The sequence below is a fragment of the Chrysemys picta genome, chromosome 9 (assembly GCF_011386835.1).
Source record: "Chrysemys picta bellii isolate R12L10 chromosome 9, ASM1138683v2, whole genome shotgun sequence".
NCBI classification, from domain to species: Eukaryota; Metazoa; Chordata; order Testudines; family Emydidae; genus Chrysemys; species Chrysemys picta.
The window spans coordinates 65,379,730-65,399,751 of record NC_088799.1 but is presented as its reverse complement, the minus strand read 5'-3'; the positions used below and the strand labels follow the sequence as shown (position 1 = coordinate 65,399,751).

Below are 20,022 nucleotides of genomic sequence, written 5' to 3'. Positions count from 1 at the left end.
CACGTGTAGCCGTCACCACAGGAATGCTCATCTCATGTAATGGCAGGTTCCCTTCTTTAGCGACTCTAGCGCTGGTAAGGGCAATACCTGCCAGCAGCCCTGATTTGGCCACACACTGGAATCCATCCCAGCAATCTGCTGTCCATCCCTGCTGATGGGCCAGGACTATGCAGCAGGCAACGGCTACAGGCAGCTGGCTCCCAGCTCTCTAACCACCCCTGCCCCGCTGTAGCGAGCACAGCTCCCGTTGCAGCAGGAGCCAGCTGGCTGCAGGAGAGAGGCAGCCGCTAGGGTGACCAGATGTCCCAATTTGATAGGGACAGTCCCGATTTTTGGGTCTTTTTCTTATATAAGCTCCCATTGGCTCCCATTACCCCCCACCCCCGTCCCGATTTTTCACATTTGCTGTCTGGTCATCCTAGCCGCAGGACAAGCATTCCCCTCACAGTCATGCCAATGTGCACCCTTGAGGGCTGAGAAGGGAGCTCAGTCTCCAGGGTCTACTCAGTCATTGGCCATTCTGTGAGACTTTCAAGGAAGCCAGTCAGCGCCCACTGTCCTGAAGATGTTTGTGACGGGGCCAGGTGTCTCCCTGGGGACTTGACTGAGATCCGCCAAACTCATCGTACATAAAGCACCAGACGGACAGCAAATGGGAATGATCTTCAGTCACTGCTTCCTGGCCTGCATTCATCTCAGTAAGCCCATCTCCATGCCGGTTTGCCAAGCTAGCCACAGCCTAGTTCTCTCCCCTTCCTAATTCTTGGTCATACTTTACTACTTCGCTTTGCCAGCCAGCATCTCACCTTCTCTATGTCATTATAACGTTAATGAACCTGCTTCAACCAAAGTAGCAGGTCCACAGAGAGGAAGCAATGGCCAGAGAGAGCTAGCAGCATCTTAATACCCTGTGAGCAGCATCACATCTCAGTGAAACATTATCTCCTGCTTGGGGCCAATATCATGGGGGGGAGGGATAGTTCAGTGGTTTGAGCATTGGCCTGCTAAACCCAGGGTTGTGAGTTCAATCCTTGAGGGGGCCATTTAGGGATTTGGGGCAAAAATCTGTCTGTGGATTGGTCCTGCTTTGAGCAGGGGGTTGGACTAGATGACCTCCTGAGGTCCCTTCTAACCCTGATATTCTATGATTCTATGAGCAAGTCTGCAATGCTCACAGCTCTGGGTGGTCGTGCTGGTGATCACGTGCCCATGCATGGGTATGTCTGCCCCAGGGGACTGCATGTCTGACTGCATTACTACTACTGGGATTATAGGAGCACCTAGAGATCCTCACCTGAGATCAGCATCCCACTGGGCCAGACACTATGCATATGCGCATAGGAAGAGACAGCTCTTGCCCTGCAGAGTTTGCACTCCAAAACAAACACAGAACAAACACAGAGAAAAGGTGGGAAGGAAAACTGAGGCACAGAGAGGGGCGGGAACTTGCCTAAGGTCACCCAGCAGCTCAGTGGCAGAGCTGGGAATAGACCCCAGGTCTCCAGAGTCCCAATCCAGCACTCTGTCCCCTGAACAGATGTTTGTATGTGTGTGTGTTAGACCAGCCTGCCCATTGGTGCATGTGTGTTATAACAGCACATAGGGTTGTATGTTCACATGCTAGGAAACTGTCTGTGTGGGGCAGGGACACTCATGCATAGATGTATCCAAGGACCCTGGGCATGACTGTATTCTAGGGACCAGTGTCTCTGTGCAGAAGCATATCAAAGGCTCCATGAAGCATGCTCAAGTGCATGAGTGCAGGATGTTTGGATATATTTGTAAGTGCCCTGGGCAATGTGTGCAAGGGGTGGGCATATGGGCTTAACCGCATGTGTGTGCATGAGTACAGGAGATCTGTCTGTATCCAATGAAACCTGTCTGAATGCCTCTCGGAGGGGGCTTGCCTGATTTGCAAATCCTTCCAGTCAATGTTTTCCTATCAATGCTGGAGGCTCCCTGCATTTCTTCTCAGATTTGGAGAGATTTCAGGTTTTTTGTTCTCCACAGTTAGATGTACAGAAGCACCAGATCAGAGGAAAATCCTTAGAGCTGCCGTTATGCCTAAAAGGCTTACCCTTCCGTTCCATACACAAACAGAAAGCAGGGGGATGGATTACCATGGAGCTGGCTGGGGAATCCTAGGACTGAACGGTCCCTGAGCCCAAATTCCTCTCACCCTTGGAGAGTGAGAAAGGCCTGGAGGGGACGCTTTGACAGTCTGAATTGCCCCTGTCTCTGGAACAGAGAGGGGGGTCTCCTGATGGAGCCACGAAGGGAAGCCCGGGACTGACTGGGCATGGGGAATGAAATCCCACCCTTGATTCAAACAGGGAGGTCTCGAGTGGGGCAAAGCTGGGTGCCTTGGGGGAGGGGGTACACACAATACCAATCCTCAGACAGAAAAACAGCCCACGCCCTCCTCCCAGCACTCTTCTTGCAGGAGAGGAAATCGGCATTTGATTCCCTCTGCTCCTTTTCCCCCTTCAGCATTTTGGAGTCTCCGTTTTGCTGACAGGTTAAGTGGCCGACAGCCTGCCTGGCAGACCATTTCATTAAGGACTTGATTTAGTTTTTCCCCTCTCTCTCTCCCCCTCTCTGTGACTCTAATAAATCTGATTCTAATGAACAGGGACTAGTGGTGCTTTAAAGGAGATCGAGAGCAGCCACTGATCTGCCTGTGCAACAGACACACACACAGTGGAGAAGGGACACACGGCATCTCGCTGCAACATTCTAGCCATCACTGAGAACAGTGGGGACTGAACCCTGCTGCCAGGTCTCCCCCAGGCCCAGCCCCTCCCCTCGGCTCAGCAGAGATGGAAATATTCCCAAAACAAAGCCAAATACAATAAAAGCCAAGAGAGTCTTGTCTACTTACGAGCTGCTTCGTGGTGCATGATACTCACTGTCTGCTCCCTCTGGCCGAGGCGGCTGGCGGGATATTTGACCTCTTCCCCTGTCCCCTCTCTCTTTGCCCAGCACGGACGGACCACGGCGTCTGTGTAGAAAGAGAAAGATCACCTCAGCCTTAGAAATTCAGCACCTGCTGTGACCAGAATCTTAAAGAAGCCGGCTGGCTCAGCCCCAGAACCACGGCAGGAAGCGAGCTGGTAAACACAGCCGCCTCTCGCTCTTTCTCAAATCAGGAAGCCGACACTGGGAGCTAGTACATTATACCCACCAAGGAGCAGTGACCTGCAGCTCACCAGCTTCTAGGTGAGGCCAGCAGCTAGATCCCAGGACTCCCACTGTAGGTTTGAGGAGCAGGTGTCCCCTTCAACTTGTTTCTATTGCTCTGTTTCCCCAACGGGGGGTGGGTTTGGGCTTATTCTAACAAGGGGGGGCATTAAAAGACAGGGCTGATGGGGGTGCTAGAATGGCTCAGTCAGAGGCTTTCACCTCTGGGCTGAAGGTTTGAATTCAGCCTGGGTGGTCATGCACCGAAAGCCATGTCTGTTTGACGGCAACGTGAACTGAGTTGGTAGGTCTCAGCGCAGCTCCTCGTGGGTGGGGGGCAGCAGCACAAAGGCCAACGAGCAAAAGGGTCGTGGAGACTGACCTGCCCTGGCACCCCCAATGGTAGGGGTCCCCAATGCGGTGCCCGCCGGGGCGTCTAAGTGCGCCCGTGTACTGGCCAACGGCCGAGCATCCGCCGAAATGCCTATTGACGTTGCCGCTTGTCGGCGGCATTTCGGCGGATGCTCGTCCGCCGCCACGGTCCTCCGTGGCTTGTCGTCTGGCACCCACCAGACGAAAAAGGTTGGGGACCACTGCCCTATGGGGTCCCTCCAGGCCAAGGCAGGGAAAGACTTGCAGTGCTGCTGCCAGCCCTGTACCCGTCTTGAGGCACAATGCCCTGGAGCAGGCGCTGGCAGCAGCATTCCACTCAGGAGATCTTTATGCAGTGAGAAGTGAGGAAGGCCCTTCCTCTGTGGGGCTATGGGGCCAGACTGACCATGAAGACATGAGCAGAGGCTTATGTGGGGGGAGGCACTGGCCTGCTTAAAGCAACATCTCCCATTGCAAGTGGAAAAGGAGCAGCTGGAAGGAGGAGAGGCCACTGCTGCGGGGAAGGTCACACTGCATGACAGGCACTGCTGTAACTGTGAGGCGGCTCACACTGCTCGGACAGGGCACTGCTTTCCTGGTTTCAGTGGGACACTGCCATGGGGAAGCTCACATCGCTGGAGGCTCCTAGCCAGCTCTCTCAGGGCTCTGCCAGGAGGAAGCTCACACGGCGGGGGCTCCCTAGCCGGCTCTGTCAGGGCACTGCCATGGGGAAGCTCACACCGCAGAGGGCCCCCTAGCCGGCTCTGTCAGGGCACTACCATGAGGAAGCTCACACCACAGAGGGCTCCTACCTGGCTTCAGTAGGGCACTGCCACGGGGTAAATATTTGTAACCAGCTTGATGCTGTGCTCTACAACCAGTACTTTTCTCTCTGGCGGGGGGCGTTTGAGAGATTTAGGGCAGGCTGTCGCTTCCTCACACATTATCCCAGTCTCCAGAGCCCAGATCTGATGGGGGAAGCGCCAGGAAGAAATACTGCAGGATCGGTGTGGCTGGGTACCTCAGACGGATCGAGGTTTGTCCAGCGTGTTCGGATCACTGCTCCAAACCCCCAGGCTGCAGTCCTTGGCCACGTGAAATATTACTGAAAAAACCCATCATCCCTGCTCATGAATATAAGTCAGCAGTGACCCTGCACTGCTGCTCTGCTACCACCAGACTAACTTCACAGAGGTCAGCATGACAAAGAGCTACTGCTCTGGGTCTGGGACAGCTGAAGGCAGTAGGGACCAGCAGCAGACCCACATCCTGCTTGTGACCCTGGGGCCCACAGCATTGGGAAGGGAGCCGCTGTGATGGCTGTAGTTTTGCTCTTGCACTAACCAGGGCAGCCCAGGATCTGAAGCTCTGTGCAGAGAACAGCTGGAGCAGCTGCAGCTCTGATCTCTGCAGCAGCCAGAAGATGCCAGAAGCTGCAGTGCTCAGGGTCCGACAGCAGAAAATGCAAAGTTTTGAGCCTGAAGGCACTGTGGAATGCAGCCCTGGGCATGGCTGGGAAAGCTGGAAACATCGGCAGTTCCTGCCCAGTAACCACCAGATGTGCCCCAAACCTCTTCTATCAGGAGGACAAAAACCCCATGAGTTAAAAATTAAATTAAACATAGGGGTTTATTTTTATAATAAACCTCTTTAAAATTAAATTTCAAAATATGACAACCTCTGTTAAAGCCTAAACTTATTATAATATATTAAAATCATTTAAATTAATTACAAAAAATACTATTAACTAGTACATGCTTGCTGCTAAGTTTTAAAGTAAGCCAGACCACTGAACTGGGGGAAGTCACTGGGTATGTCCCTGGAATTAGAGTTTTTTGAAGTGCTAAACCAGCTTTTGAGAACAGTATCCTCTTCTGCAGGTGCAGAATATTTTCTTAATTTCAGTTTATTCAACTAGTTCAGATGAATGACTAGTTCTTTCAAACCAACTCAATTGAAAAAGCAGGAAAGCTTGTTGTCCTCTTCCAATCTACAAACAACTAGTTGTGAGAGGAAGAGATCTACTAGTTCTAAAATCCTGAAGGACAGGGTCACCAGAAACAATCTGTTCAATTAATTCACTACAAATAATACTTCCTTTGTTTAATAAATCAGTTAGTTTGAAATGGAAAACAAAAACATGTTTTGATAAACTTTTTTTCCCTCTTATGTATCCAGCACTTAATATTTTTAATTGAATAAAACTACCTTAAGATGCTATTTTTGGTGTATTTTTAATTGACTTTGAATTTCCATCCAAACAGAGCTCGACACAAATCGCAAGTAAAAACTGAATCATCTAGTAAATGAGAAATGCATCATTCACCATTTTCTAACATAAAAAAATTCAAAAATTCAGAATCTAAATGAAGGTAAGCTATATAATTGCTTAAATAAGCATGTATAAATACAGTGTTTCCTCCTGGCTAGCAAAAAGCAGCACCATAGTTAGGGTAAAGACTATTTTTAGTTGTAAATAACATGTTTTAATGGTCACCAGCTAGTCAGAATCAACCATTCTTTAGGAAAATAATTGAGTAAACAATGCAAAACATGATTAAAATAAATTATTTAAATCAAGGCTTCCTGCTTGCTGATTTAAATCATGGTTTAAACTTGTGATTTAAATTGCTTTGATTTAAAAATCAACCCATCCATACTTGGCAGAGCATTAAAGGATCTTACGATGAACACATCTGGTGTATATAAGCAAGCTCTGTAGCCAGTCCATAGCTGGTATAGGACCATGAGAGAGAGCGCAAGGTCAGATCCTCCTGCTATATACTGAATGCCAAGCAAGAAACAACCGCCTTGCCTCATGCCATTCCTGATTCTGAACATTACCAGATCCATCACATGGGCTCGAATGGAGAAGGGCTTGGCATTTCTGTGCCTGCTGCCATGGACTGTGCCTAGAATGAGCTTTGGCTGTATTTTACACATCCTAAAAATGAACAAAGCTGATAGCGCAAGGCGGAATCTACATGTCCCTTCCCCAGCAGGGTGTCGCGAAAGGAAAAGTGCTCTGTAATTGCAAGACTCTTCCTCATCGCCAGGTCTGCGATAAAACTTCACAGTCTTCTAGCGCCTTCCATCCCGGCACAGAGCCAAGTCGACCCCAGGTGTGTGGAGATTTCAGAGCGGATGCATTGGGCACGGCCATCACTTAGCGCACTCTAGCTAGCCTCTACTGCCTTCAGCTCTCCACCTGCTCACCACCCCCAAAGAGTCACCACTCTAACAGGAGGTCACAACCATTGACAGTCAGCGAAGACCCGAGAAACACAGCTCCTTATCTGAGTGCATGAGACATACAGGGGCCTTTCATATCCCCCCTCCAACATGTTCCCGAGCCCCCCATTCAAACGCCGAGCTGTATTTCCTGCTCAATCAGACGGCAGCACGGCTGAGGACAGACACTTCCCAGTTATGGAGATGGAGATCAGTGAACCCCCTCTGAAAACCAGAGCCAACCCTGGCAACTTCTCTGCCTCGCCTGGGTTGGTGAACCACCCACAACAGTCAGTGTATGCTGGAGCGGAGTGGGGGTCTGGTCCTTTCATTCAGGGTGCTAGGAGAAGGGGGAGGAACTGCTGCTCCTGCTGGAATTGTTTGCGGGAGGGAGATGTTAAGTAGCTTATTGAAATACACACCTGGCAAAACTATCCCAAAACCCCCCTGCTGTAACAGCAGGGATAGGGGAAAAGTCACAGGAGCTGAATCACAAGCAAGGCAGCTTTAGGGGCTGGGCAAGTCTTTCTGCGTTCTGCAAAACTGCAAATTCCAAGCTTTAATTACACATCTGTTCTGCGGCCATCCGTGCAAACAGATGTGCTGCTACCCTGTTAATGCAGCCTTGCAGTAAACTATCCCTAGGCCAATAGCAGCAGTAAAGGGGAACCCAACCCTCCACACCCCATCCACTGAATTAGGTGTGAATTTCAGAGATGATTTGAAATGTACCAGTTATTAAGCATGGGCAATTCTCCCCTCCTACCCTTTAAAACATACGAAGTTAAATACAAACAACTCCATGAATCTAATATTAAAAAAAAAAAAATCACACAAAGGCAGGAAAGGAGGTAAATTAGCACAGCCAAGCTGCTCATATGGAGCACTCTCTACTCCCATTTTCTTGGTTAAAGGGGTAGCTCATTACAAGCTCAATCGTGGCTTTACCCTGAGTCCAGACTTAGGAGCAACCCAAGCGGGAGAATGACTCTTTTGCTGTTCCTGTTGCAGGACAAATACCATAAATATGTTCACTAGAGCTGGGAATTTTCAGCAGGGACTGACAAAGGCTCACTCAAACACTTCGGTGTGGGATTTTTAGGCATTGTTTTAAAGGCACTTTCTCCACCACCACTACCCCCAACTGCCACAAACTTCCTCTGTGACCTCGGGCAAGTGATTTAGGTGCCTACATCCCTTTGTGAATCTCTCTCTAACTGCCGCTTTAGGCGCCTACGTCCAAAATTCTGATCCTCAGAACCCCCTGTCCAGCTGCCACCTAACCTTCTAGGCACCCAAATTTCTGCCAATAGTGTCTCCTAGACATTAAAAAAAAAAAAAAAAATCTGCCAGCAAGCACGTGCACAGCCTCAGCGCCTGTCTTGCCTGCTGGGCCCAGCCTAGTGGAAACTCCCTCACCTCCCCACACACCAGGCCCTGCACAGACACAGCCAGAGGAGGAGTTGCCCCGTCCCAACCTTTAGCTCAGTGGGTAGAGCACTCACCCAGGCAGGAGATGGGGGTTCAACCCCACCCTCCTTCTGCCTGATTCGGATCAGGGATTTGAACCTTTGGCCCCACCCCCTCAGGAGGTGCCTTAGCCCCTGGGCTAAGGGATATTGTAGGGAGGGGGTCTCAATCTGCCCTAGTGAAGCTGTCCCACTTTGCATAAGTATCTGAATATTCATTGGACCAGAGAGTGAGAATGACCTTCTAGCCCAGTGGTTAGGGTGTGGGAGGCTCCGTCCCAGTGATTTAGTCATTTGTACAGAATGGAACGACTTCAGCCGGAGATGTTCAGAGACAGTGGTTAGGGCCCTCTCCTGACTTAACACCTCCCCACCCCCCAGCATTTCCTATTGGCTAGTGTAGGCAGCTCCCCATTCCACCTTTAGCTTCTGTGGATCCCAGTTAGAGACCTCTCCCCTGCTCCCACGTACTGTGGGGCCCAGCTCAAGGCTGTGGATTCCATGAGGTTGTAGGGTACCTAAAGCTGGCCTCAAGGTTGCAGTGCCTAGGTCCCCTTTGTGAATCTCGCACTTTGCCTTTCACTGCCTCAGTGATCTGCCTGTAAAAGTGGAAATACAGCACTGCCCTACCTCGCACAGGCCCACACCCTCTCAGGTACACAAGTGCCTAACACCCCTGGGAGTTAGGGCCCTACATACCTTTGAGATCCGGGCTTCAGATACTACCGTCATGGGGGGCTGAATCAGTACCTTCGAAAGACAACACGCTGGATAAAAGAGAAGCAATACATAAGAGGATTATCAGAGATAAGAAGCAATACAATTTTGCACCACTTTGCATCCACTTTCCTTGCTTATTCGCTTGACATTTTAGCTGCATAGTGTGTGCTCTGTGTGTAATGTATTCCATAAAGCGTACCGGCCTTGCGCTGTCGTTCAGTTAAGGCTGCTGCTGAACCTCTCAGCTTTGGCATTTCCTGACTTCTGTGATTTTTAACCTGTGCAACCTTCGTGTTGCATCAACGTGGCTTTTTGGCTTTATGTGAAATAAACACCGCGTGCCACATCCTCAGCTAACCAGGGTTAGCACCATTGACTTCAGAGCTGTGCTGATCCGACATTAGGTTCACCTTACCCTTGTCACTGCAGTTAAGGGAAACTTTAGCCTAAATATCTCTACCCTTGATTCATGCTAGCGTTCAGCAAATACATACAAGGAATCAGTTACTTTGCTGTCTGCTCCAAACGAAGGGCTAATGAGATCATTTGCTTTTAGCCCTGTCACCCGTGCATAAGGGCTGGTGCGTATCTGGCTGGAATTGTATCTCAGAATCACTGTTCTCCGCACCTCCTTTGCTCCTGGATGGTTGTAAGCTGCTAACTGCACTGCTCATTACTCCGCTATTCTTCATTGGCTCAGCTACACAGGCTGGTGCATTGGGGTGGAATCAAGGCCCTTCCAGAGCCCTCCCCAGCCCCCACTTGCATGGAGGATGGGTGGAAATTCTGGCCAAGCAGCTCCTGCTTTTTTCACCATGCTGCACTGGTGATTCAGAAAGGTCAGGCGGGGATGAGGGTGAATCTAACTCCCTCTTGAACTCCTAGGGCAGTTGCATAGGGTCCCACCATGATCATCCCCCAAAACCATACCATTGATTTCATGGGGTCATTAAGCTAATGTGGATGGTCTCAGGAAGGAAGGCCTTGTCACAAACAGCTTTGTCCCTAGGGAGGGATTGGACCAGTCCCAAAGGCATTATTATTATTATTATATTATTGCCCTTGGAGAGGGTGCTGGGCAAGGTAACGGATAACCATATCTGGAAACGTGAGTCACATGGATCTGAGACACCATGTGACAGCTCCAGACTCTTGGTCAGAAAGGGAGTTAGACTCCCATTTTGTATTTATCGTGGTTTGGGAAGGAGTAGCCTACGAGCTGCTAGCAAGAGATCCCATTCCAGAGTTGCTGTGCCACTGGTGATATCCAAGAGGAGGCAGATTACTGAACTATGGTTGTTGGATGAAAGGAGTCACATGGAGCTGGTGTGGGATGACAACAGACTGGGCACCTGAGTGAGTGCCTGCTACTGGATATACAAAGGCTAAGGCTGCTGGGAGAACAGGATTTTCCTATAAAGCCCAGAGACATCCCATCCTGGAGCTGGGCGTGGCTTGACCTGGCAGCATGAAGGACAGCTAGGTTAGGGAGTGTTAGGCAGACACTGTTTCTGAGCAGAAGGACCCTCCTATCTTTCTTGCCACACTAAAGCCAGGACCTCCATAGTAGCCTCACTCACACATACTGCCGCTCTGGCCGTACTTTGAGCCATGCTTGTCTGAGGCACATGTGGGCTCAGCCAGGGCTCTCCCTCGCTATGCTTGAGCCAGCCTGGCTTGGGATGGGGGGCAAGCCTGCCAGAAGCACTGGGCAAGATAAACCTGACCTACAGTGACGAGGGCTCAGGAAAGAGGCAAAACACAAAACACTTGGTCACCGTGAGGGGACTCACGGGATCCCAGCTAACAGTGCCCCAAGGCCAGCAGCTGCAATTGGAGGGCACACAGAGTCTGAGGACATGAGGGAGCTAGGCCTGGTCTTACCAGGCTTCAGGAACCAATGCTGCACAGAGTAGGGGAGAGAGATGGGTTTAATCTCCCTAGGACTGCCACCATATTGCCTAGCTCCAGGCCAGTTGCTGCCTCACTCACGTTGAATCTCCCAGGCTGGTTCAGTTACTGCAGTACCTCAGACCTCCAGCTAACTCGCTAAAAGAAGAGCCCGCTCTTTCCAGGGTATCCAAGTCTAAGAGGCAGGAGTCTCCTGGCTCAGGCTAGGCACAGCCGTTCCATCTCGAGGTCACCGTGCCCTACAGATTTCAGACAACCTTCAGCTCACCCTCTAAGCTCTGCTCAGGCACTGCCTGCTCTCAATCATATAGCAACTCCCAGGGCTTCCTTCCTGCACTCTGCCTTTAACTCTACAGGCCTCTGTTTTAGCTCCACCCCAGCACCTGACTTAGCCACATGACCTGCCTATCATGTGACTTTGCTCATTTTGTCCACCTGGGTAGGTGAGCTAAGTATCACAGGTAGGGCCAGGGGTGGCTCCAGATACCAGCGCACCAAGCACGTGCCTGGGGCGGAAAGCCGCAGGGGGCGGCCTGCCGGTTGCTGTGAGGGCAGCAGTCAGGCAGCCTTCGGCGGCATGCCTGCGGGAGGTCCACCGGTCCCGCAGCTTTGGTGGTGGGTACATTGAAGGCGCAGGACCGGCGGACCTCCTGCAGACATGCCACCGAATCCACGTTACCAGCGGACCTCCAGTAGACGCGCCGCCGAAGGCTGCCTCACTGCTGTGCTTTGGGCGGCAAAATACATTGAGCCGCCCCTGGGCGGGGCAAAAGTAATCTCTTCTTAAAGGGCCAGCCACCCTGCCACAGGGACTCTGGTCGGTGGCCTTGTATCAAATGTCACCGTGATGGAGATTCACTGTCCACACTAGTGAAGGGGCTTCCAAAAATGGAGGACATGATTTTGACAAGGATGATCCAGCTCAGGCAGCATTACTGTATGCAAAGGGTAATGAGCATTGCTGGGGACAGCAACTGAGATGGCGAGCGCAGACACACCCAGCCTGTGGGGAGGAGGGGGCTGAGAGGTTTTTGTAGCTAGTGCTAGCTGAACAGAGCAGGCATGAGTAAGTACAATACATGCCTGAGGTCACAAGGGGGAGCTTTGAGGCCAGACTCAGCACCTAGAGAGGACCATTCACTGCTTAAAGAAAGAATCATCATTAAACCCCTTGGTGGTTTTCTTGCTTCAGCCAAAATACAAGAGAGGAGCACAACGTGGCTTCACGCTGGCCCGGATGAGGGCACTGCAGGCTAGCTGGGGTACGCGGTGACCCAGCGGGGCATGCTGGATTACCTGTCAAAATGTCCTTTTCTTATCACTAAGAACCACACCCCCAATGCCTTTGCAAAACACCAGACCCAGGTGCTCCCTTCACTTCTACTGAAAACTTGAACCTCCCTGCACAATCCTGACCTCACCCCAGCAGCCCTCCTTACACTGCCCTTGGGGAGTGTCTGGGTACAGACCAGACTAATATACTATGTTTATCCAGCACCTTTCACCCCAAAGCACAGGTCGGTTTTATGAAGCCAGAACTGGAATTGGCTAGCACCCCTCCTATTACAGAGCGCACCAGTGGATTTAGAAGTATGTCTACACTGCAACGTGTAGGGCTCAGACTCAGGCTCAAGGCTAGAGAGCACAAGTGGGCAGAATCTTGGTTTGACATCTTAACCAAAAAGCAGCGCCGTGTCCTCTGATACTAGCTTTACTATTAGCTGTGCTATTGCTCTTACTGAGGCTTAACAACTACAGGATATTTTATTTAACATTACAATAAGGACAGCCTGATGTAAACATCAGAGAGGAATAAATTTGCCTCCTCATGGAGAAGGACGGGTCTCAAGAGACTTGGGTTCAAGTCTCTGCTCCGGTTGTGCAAGCACATCACTTGGGAAACTGGCACAGAGAGGCTATCTGTAAAATGGGATATTAGCACCTCCCTCACAGGGCTGCTATGGGGATAAATACAGTGCAAAGATTGTGAGGTGCTCAGATACCATGACGTTGTGGACTCTAAACACTACAGTCTGTTCTGTCCCCTGCAGTCCAGAGCCCTGCTTCCAAAATGGTACATGAACTTTGGTCTCTGCAGCCCGATCCCTCACCCAGCAATGACAGCGCCATGCACCAATTTAAACAGAAGGGCACTACTCACTGATCTTTCCGCGGCCCCCAGCAGGCAGATGTCCCAGGCTTCCTTTAAGGCAAGCCAGGCTCTGTGACCTGGCAACCCAGGAATAATTAGTGACCCCAGCTGACAGTTTTAGGGAGGTTTAATTACAATAACTGATCTGAGCTGTGGGAAGCAGCAGTGATTGGAGAACGCTGCTGGAGAGCTAGGGCTGTGCTCCTTTGAGAAGTGGTCCAATAAGCCTTTGAGAAATTACCTGACAGCTTAGAAAATACAGTTCGAGTTACAAGGGCCTGGGAAGGCCATGAAATGAAGGGCAAAGAGCTAGAGAAGTAGCCAGGGAAGCTGAAGCTTCATGTTTAGCTGTGGATAACTGAAGACAGCCCACAGGGAGGAAGAACTGTGGTTGGCTGCTGGGAGACCGGGAAGAGAAAAGCAGAGATCGAAATGGCAAAGCACTCAAGACTATGGCTAGCTACAGCAGGTTCAGTGGCACAGCTGTCGTGCTGCAGGAGTGCCAATGTAGAGTAGATGCTTCCTCCATCAATGGAAGAAGTTTTTCTATCAATGGAGGTAATTCACCTCTCTGAGAGGCAGTGTCAGGCTCCTGACACTTGCCGTCAGGACGAAGGGTCAGAGCAGGGTCAAACCTGAGGCTATGAGGAGCAGAGGAGTTCATAGTCAGGTTCTAGGCCAGGGTCAATGCCAAGGGTCAGAGTCTGAGTCAGGTTTCTGGGTCCAGGTCAGGAGGCAAAGTCCAAATCAAGCCAAGGTCACAGCCAGGAGCTCAAGAGCAGTAATAGCCATGGCAACTACAGATCCACACGGTTGACTAGAATGCCCCTTGGGTTTACATAGGGCTGGGAGCTGACCAGGAGCCATGAGGCTGCTGCCTGTCAGACCTCTTCAGGCAGGACTTCCCATGGGCTGTGTCAGTGGGTCATGGACAGTGGAGTGCAAGCTCCCTACAGCCGCTGCGGGGTGGTAGTATGGGGACGTCTGCTGCCGAGCAGTGCTGCTATCCTGGTTTCTAGACCTCCTGGGCCTTGCAGGGTTGCAGCATTCCCCATGGATGAAGAATCGACTTTACTTGCCATGATGGGGAAGATGGGACTCATGGGTCTAAATCTCTCCTGGCTATGTGCACGTAGGCAACGCCCCTTAATGAGGAATGGAGTTCACAGGTGTGTGAGTTGAAAGAGGAGTGCAGAGAGGGTAAAGATGGAGGTGCTACCCACACAGCTGGGGCAGCGGGCCCCAGGCATTAAAAGCCAAGCAGTGGCATTAGGAATTGTCTTTCCTGCCTGACACATTCATTTTTTGTCAGCTTTTGTGCAACTGACTCAGTAACTTCAGTCGTAGAAGCCTCTGAGCCAGGTCCCTGCACAGGCTGCCTCAGAAGGGCAGAGAGGAGTGGGCAGTGTGACCTGTGAAGTGGGAAGCCTTTGATGAGATTGGGGGGGAGAGGGGTTGTCAGCTTCTGTGTAGCTCCAAGGGCAAGAGCACATGGGACAAATCTATGGCTCAGGTTTTCCCTGCACAGAGGCTACTTTATGATATGCCATCTACGGGACATAGCCCTAAATTGGGTGCCTGGGGGGAATTCTCTGGTGCACAATGCCAGTGTCGTCACTCCTTTCCCAGGGTGTGACATAGGAGGGCGGTTGGGATTTCCATGCACCCTGGCTGTCACAACAGTCCATTGGGGCCACTGACAGCAGCTTCCTTCAGGCTACTTTATGTGATGCCAGGGGTCAACTGGCACGCTGCTGGATAAAGAGCATATCTGTCAAGTTTTGTGCTGCTCCACATATGACATTCTATGCAAATTACTGCATGATCTTATTTGCACATAATTTTCACCAGGCCATAAACACCAGGCCACAATCTATCCTGAGCAGTGGCGGAAGTAGTACATGGAGCCGTACAAAACTAGGCAGTTGTGGCTTGGATAGTTGAGCGCTTGAAGGTGGAGCTGGGGATGGGGGAAGTCTGAGTTGGAAACTGGGGAGAGGTGGGTGGGTCGATGCTGGGGGCTCATGAGGTTACTGAGGCTGCTGAGAGGCAGGGAGCTCCTATGGTAGATGGCACTGGGGCTCCTGGTGGGCAGTGGGCTCCTGGTTCTCTCAGGTGTAACTAAAAATAGACATATATACCCGTGAAATGCATGCCATTGATTGTGAAATGCTAGCTGCCTCACCTGCTTTCTGCCCACTAATCCATCCCCCCACCTTTTGCCCGAACGTTCCAAACCCATGAGCAGCTTCCAAACTTCCTGTGGGAGAAAGTTTTCCTCCTTTCCGGACTGGCGATATTCAGTCCTGCACTAGGTATTCAGACCTTAATCACCTGAAGGACCCAGGAGGGATCAATGAAGTTTAGTTAAGGTCCTGAAAGATTCCCACCTCAACTGCCTGGACCTTAGTGAACCTAGCTCGGAAAGAAGAGGGGTTGGGCTGAACTTGTGACTCACAGCTGGGATTCCAACTCTTCCCAGCCTGACACATAGGGCACTAACCTGTCCCCTCTCCCTGTCTGGTGTCTACAGCTGTATGGGGATGATCTAGGAGAGCAGAGACACAAGAGCCTCACTTTTCAGCACGGACAGAAACAGCAGTAATGGTTCTGCAGCAGGGGAAATTTTATTAAAGACTAACTCTGGCAATAGAACAAGCTGCCAATGGAGGCTGAGGGATGCCCTTTATTGGCTATACCCCAGGCTAGAATAAACTTCCATGAAATGAGGCAGCGTGGCACAGGAATGGTGCAAAACACCACCATTGACAATAGCGACACATTGGTCTGGAAAAAGAACAGGAGTACTTGTGGCACCTTAGAGACTAACAAATTTATTAGAGCATAAGCATTCGTGGACTACAGCCCACTTCTTCGGATGCATATATAGTGGAACATATATTGAGGAGATATATATACACACATACAGAGAGCATGAACACATAAATACCACCCTATACCGGAAACCTACTGACCGCTACACTTACCTACATGCCTCCAGCTTCCATCCAGGACACACCACATGATCCATTGTCTACAGCCAAGCTCTAAGATATAACCGCATTTGCTCCAATCCCTCAGATAGAGACAAGCACCTACAAGATCTCTATCAAGCATTCTTAAAACTACAATACCCACCTGCTGAAGTGAAAAAACAGATTGACAGAGCCAGAGGAGTACCCAGAAGTCACCTCCTACAAGACAGGCCCAACAAAGAAAATAACAGAACACCACTAGCTGTCACCTTCAGCCCCCAACTAAAACCTCTCCAGCGCATCATCAGAGATCTACAACCTATCCTGAAAGATGATCCTTTACTCTCACAGATCTTGGGAGACAGACCTGTCCTCGCTTACAGACAACCCCCCCAACCTAAAGCAAATACTCACCAGCAACCACACATCACTGAACAAAAACACTGATCCAGGAACCTATCCTTGCAACAAAGCCCGATGCCAACTCTGTCCACATATCTATTCAAGTGACATCATCATAGGACCTAATCACATCAGCCATACCATCAGGGGCTCGTTCACCTGCACATCTACCAATGTGATATATGCCATCATGTGCCAGCAATGCCCCTCTGCCATGTACATTGGCCAAACCGGACAGTCTCTATGCAAAAGAATTAATGGACACAAATCTGACATCAGGAATCATAATACTCAAAAACCAGTGGGAGAACACTTTAACCTGTCTGGCCATTCAATGATAGACCTGCGGGTGGCTATCTTACAACAGAAAATCTTCAAAAACAGACTCCAACCAGAGACTGCTGAGCTGGAATTGATATGCAAACTAGATACAATCAACTCAGGATTGAATAAGGACTGGGAATGGCTGAGCCAATACAAACATTGAATCTATCTCCCCTTGTAAGTATTCTCACACTTCTTATCAAACTGTCTGTACTGGGCTATCTTAATTATCACTTCAAAAGTTTTTTTCTCTTACTTAATTGGCCTCTCAGAGTTGGTAAGACAACTCCCACCTGTTCATGCTCTCTGTATGTGTGTATATATATCTTCTCAATATATGTTCCACTCTATATGCATCCGAAGAAGTGGGCTGTAGTCCACGAAAGCTTATGCTCTAATAAATCTGTTAGTCTCTAAGGTGCCACAAGTACTCCTGTTCTTTTTGCGGATACAGACTAACACGGCTACTACTCTGAAACCTGACATTGGTCTGGGACTAGCAGGAAGGGTGATCGAGGACACTTATCAGGATCACACGTTCCTACGGCTAATGAGAGAGCCCACTGTTATGTTAGGACTGAAGAAAAAGTCCAACCCCAGAGGTTTAAAAACCCTCCTACTTCAGAACACAAACCAACCTCTAACTATTGGGAGGTAGGATGCAACCTCCCCCATGAGCAGCTTATTTCGTAAGGCCTGGATTCAGCAAAGCATGTGCTTATCCCATTGAAGTCAAATGGAACTTAAGCACAGGCTTGAGTGCTTTGCTGAATCAGGGCCCTAGTCACTCACATGGCATTTCTTGTACCCTCCTTTGAAGTAGCTGGTATGGCCACTGTCAGAGATGGGATGTTATCGGTCAGATGGCATAGCAATGCCTATCGCTGAATCGGTCCTGCCACGATGCCGGGGGATGGACACAGAGCCACACTAGGTGGCTGGAGGATCTCTTTCAGACTCAACAGTTCTGATTTCGATTGGCTTTCCTTTTAAGAGACAAATTATTAATCCATTATTGTTGCCTGACTTGTGTTCAGCTCATCGCAGGTAGTAGACTGAGTGGGAAGATTCCTGGTCCTCAAGGATGTTACTGTACAGACTTTTTCAGACAGGAAAAATACTGAGCTTCTTTTGCGCCGTCCTCCAGCCTCCTCCTCCCTCCCCTCCCCTGCTCAGAAAAATTATGGGGAGGGAGTCAACTGGGAAATGAACACTAAGGGGGATGCTTAACTACCTGATCAGCTCAGACTGATTTGCAGAGCAGGAATTTATTACTGTATATAAACTTCAGAGAGTAGTTAAATAAGGGGAGTGAGAGTTATAGATCGTTTATATTCTATTATTGTGAGGGTGCAATCTGTCTGAATTCCTTCACAAATGGCAGGCTGGTCCCTCTCGCCTGGTGTGCCAAAGCCTTTTATAACAGCCTTAAAATTCAATCAAACTTTCTCTTTGGGTTTTTCCAAATCTTGGCTTTTATTCCAGATTTATGAGTACACATTTGCTAGGCTGATGGTCTTTTATAGGTTTTAAAGGATCAAAGTGGTCATCTAATCTGACACCTTGCACAACACAGGCCACGGAAATTCCTCCAGTGATTGCTGCCTCTAGACAACATGTGGTGGCTGAGCTACACAGATACTTTAGACATATCCAGTCTGAATTAACTATTCCAAATAATGGAGAACTTCCCACCTCCCTTGGGAATATGGACCAGTGGCTAGTTAATTACCCCTCACTGTTAAAACCTGGTATCTTATTTCCAGTTTGAACTTCGGTGATTCCACCTTCCAGCCATTGGATCTTGTTCTGTCTTTGGCTGCTATATTAAAGAGCCCTCTAGTATCAAATGCCTTCTCCCAGTGTAGGTACTTACAGATCACCATTCAATCTCCTCTGGGGAGGGCGGTAGGCTCAGGAAGTAGCCTAGCCCCTACAGCCGATTCCTCCTTGGGACGATGGGAGGGACTGCCAGAATCAGCCTCGGGCATGGACCCTTCCTCTTGGTCCCTGCCTGGCCTCCAGCTCACTTGCAGGTCCAGCCTGGATGCAGAAAGGGCCATTGACGTCAATGGGCTTTGAATTGGGCCCAAAACAAACAGAGCATACATACAGTGGTACCGCATGGCGGTGAGCTTGTCCCCATTCTTCCCCAAGGGGACTGCGTCACCACCTACTGGCAGCAAACATTTGCCAGAGAAAGGGATTTTGTCAGCATCATGCAGGAAGTTGTGTGGAGCAGGGGTACAATGGTAGGGGAGAGGAGTACACATGGATGTATGGAATATTCCCTAGCACCTACCTAGCTACTGCAGTGATGAGCACTAGCTACACAGATCAACACACCTACGGCCTGATTTGCAGAGATGCCAAACCCACACAAGGCCTCTAAGTCCATGGGAGCTGCAGGTGCTCTGCACCTCACAAAAATCAGGCCACAAGGTTTTATTCTTGGTGCCTCATGCCCACTCACTTGCTGGTTTAACTCTGGCCTGAGACACGGCACAAAAGGTGTTTAATTTTATCATGCACCTGGAGTAGGAGGTCTATTTTGCAAAAGACAAGCTGTCCTTCTGAAACCTTTCAGGCTTAGCCACTATCTAGAGATGGTCATCATCAACTGGGACATAGCTACAATGAACCCTGCTGTTCTGGATGGGACCCTCGCCTTGACAGGACTGATGGGAGGTGATAAAAATAACATTAGATCCCGTGTTTCAATCCTGTGGTTTATGGCACCTAATTCGAGTCTTCGAGATTCAGTAAAGTTCTTGAGCTGACTTCAGATAAAGCTGTTTTTTAAAGAATATGGTGTCTTCTGCCTGGCAATGCCAGTGTTTTAAGCAAGTTTCTTAAAATCTCCTTTTAATCTGAACGCTTCCTGTGCTGTCAGAAGTTCCTTAGGCTAATGGGGCTGTGACGGGTTGAACCCCCCTCCTGGGGTGCCACCTGATGTGCTGGGGTCTCACTGAGCTCGCCCTTTCCACCACCCTGGGTTTCCTCAACCTGTTCTTGCTGTGCTAGGCTCTCAAGCTCACACACAGGTAAGGCCACACACAAGTAAGGCCACACCCAGCTGCAGACACTGACTGAAATCACCTGTGTGGGAGGACTTAGCAAGGGGAATGGCCAGCACTCACATAGACACCTCCTTTGGGGTATAAAGCCAAAATAATATTGTCCTGCACTATATATAGAACTCTACAACACAAGCTCATAAAAATCACCCCCTCCCTCAATGTGGAGGGAGATATGCACAGCTTTTTGCCTCCACCCCCACATATGA

The 20,022-nt window shown here is 49.8% G+C and overlaps 1 protein-coding gene across 7 annotated transcripts in view; it reads right to left on the bottom strand.

Moving 5' to 3' along the window:
- FRMPD3 (FERM and PDZ domain containing 3) overlaps positions 1 to 20,022 on the bottom strand; it is a 147,317-nt gene that overhangs the window by 84,420 nt on the left and 42,875 nt on the right. For 2 of the 7 annotated variants that reach the window (XM_005285677.5, XM_005285680.5), the window contains exons 2-4: positions 18,613 to 18,779; positions 8,952 to 9,019; positions 2,910 to 3,001 (exon numbers count right to left, since the gene is read on the bottom strand). In XM_005285677.5, the coding sequence (XP_005285734.2) occupies positions 2,910 to 3,001; positions 8,952 to 9,019; positions 18,613 to 18,622 (170 nt within the window). In that variant the 5' untranslated portion in view covers positions 18,623 to 18,779. Of the gene's footprint in view, positions 1 to 2,881; positions 3,002 to 8,951; positions 9,020 to 18,612; positions 18,780 to 20,022 lie in introns of all 7 variants that reach the window. The other 5 variants (XM_065556440.1, XM_065556441.1, XM_005285679.5 and 2 more) reach the window with 5 other exon arrangements.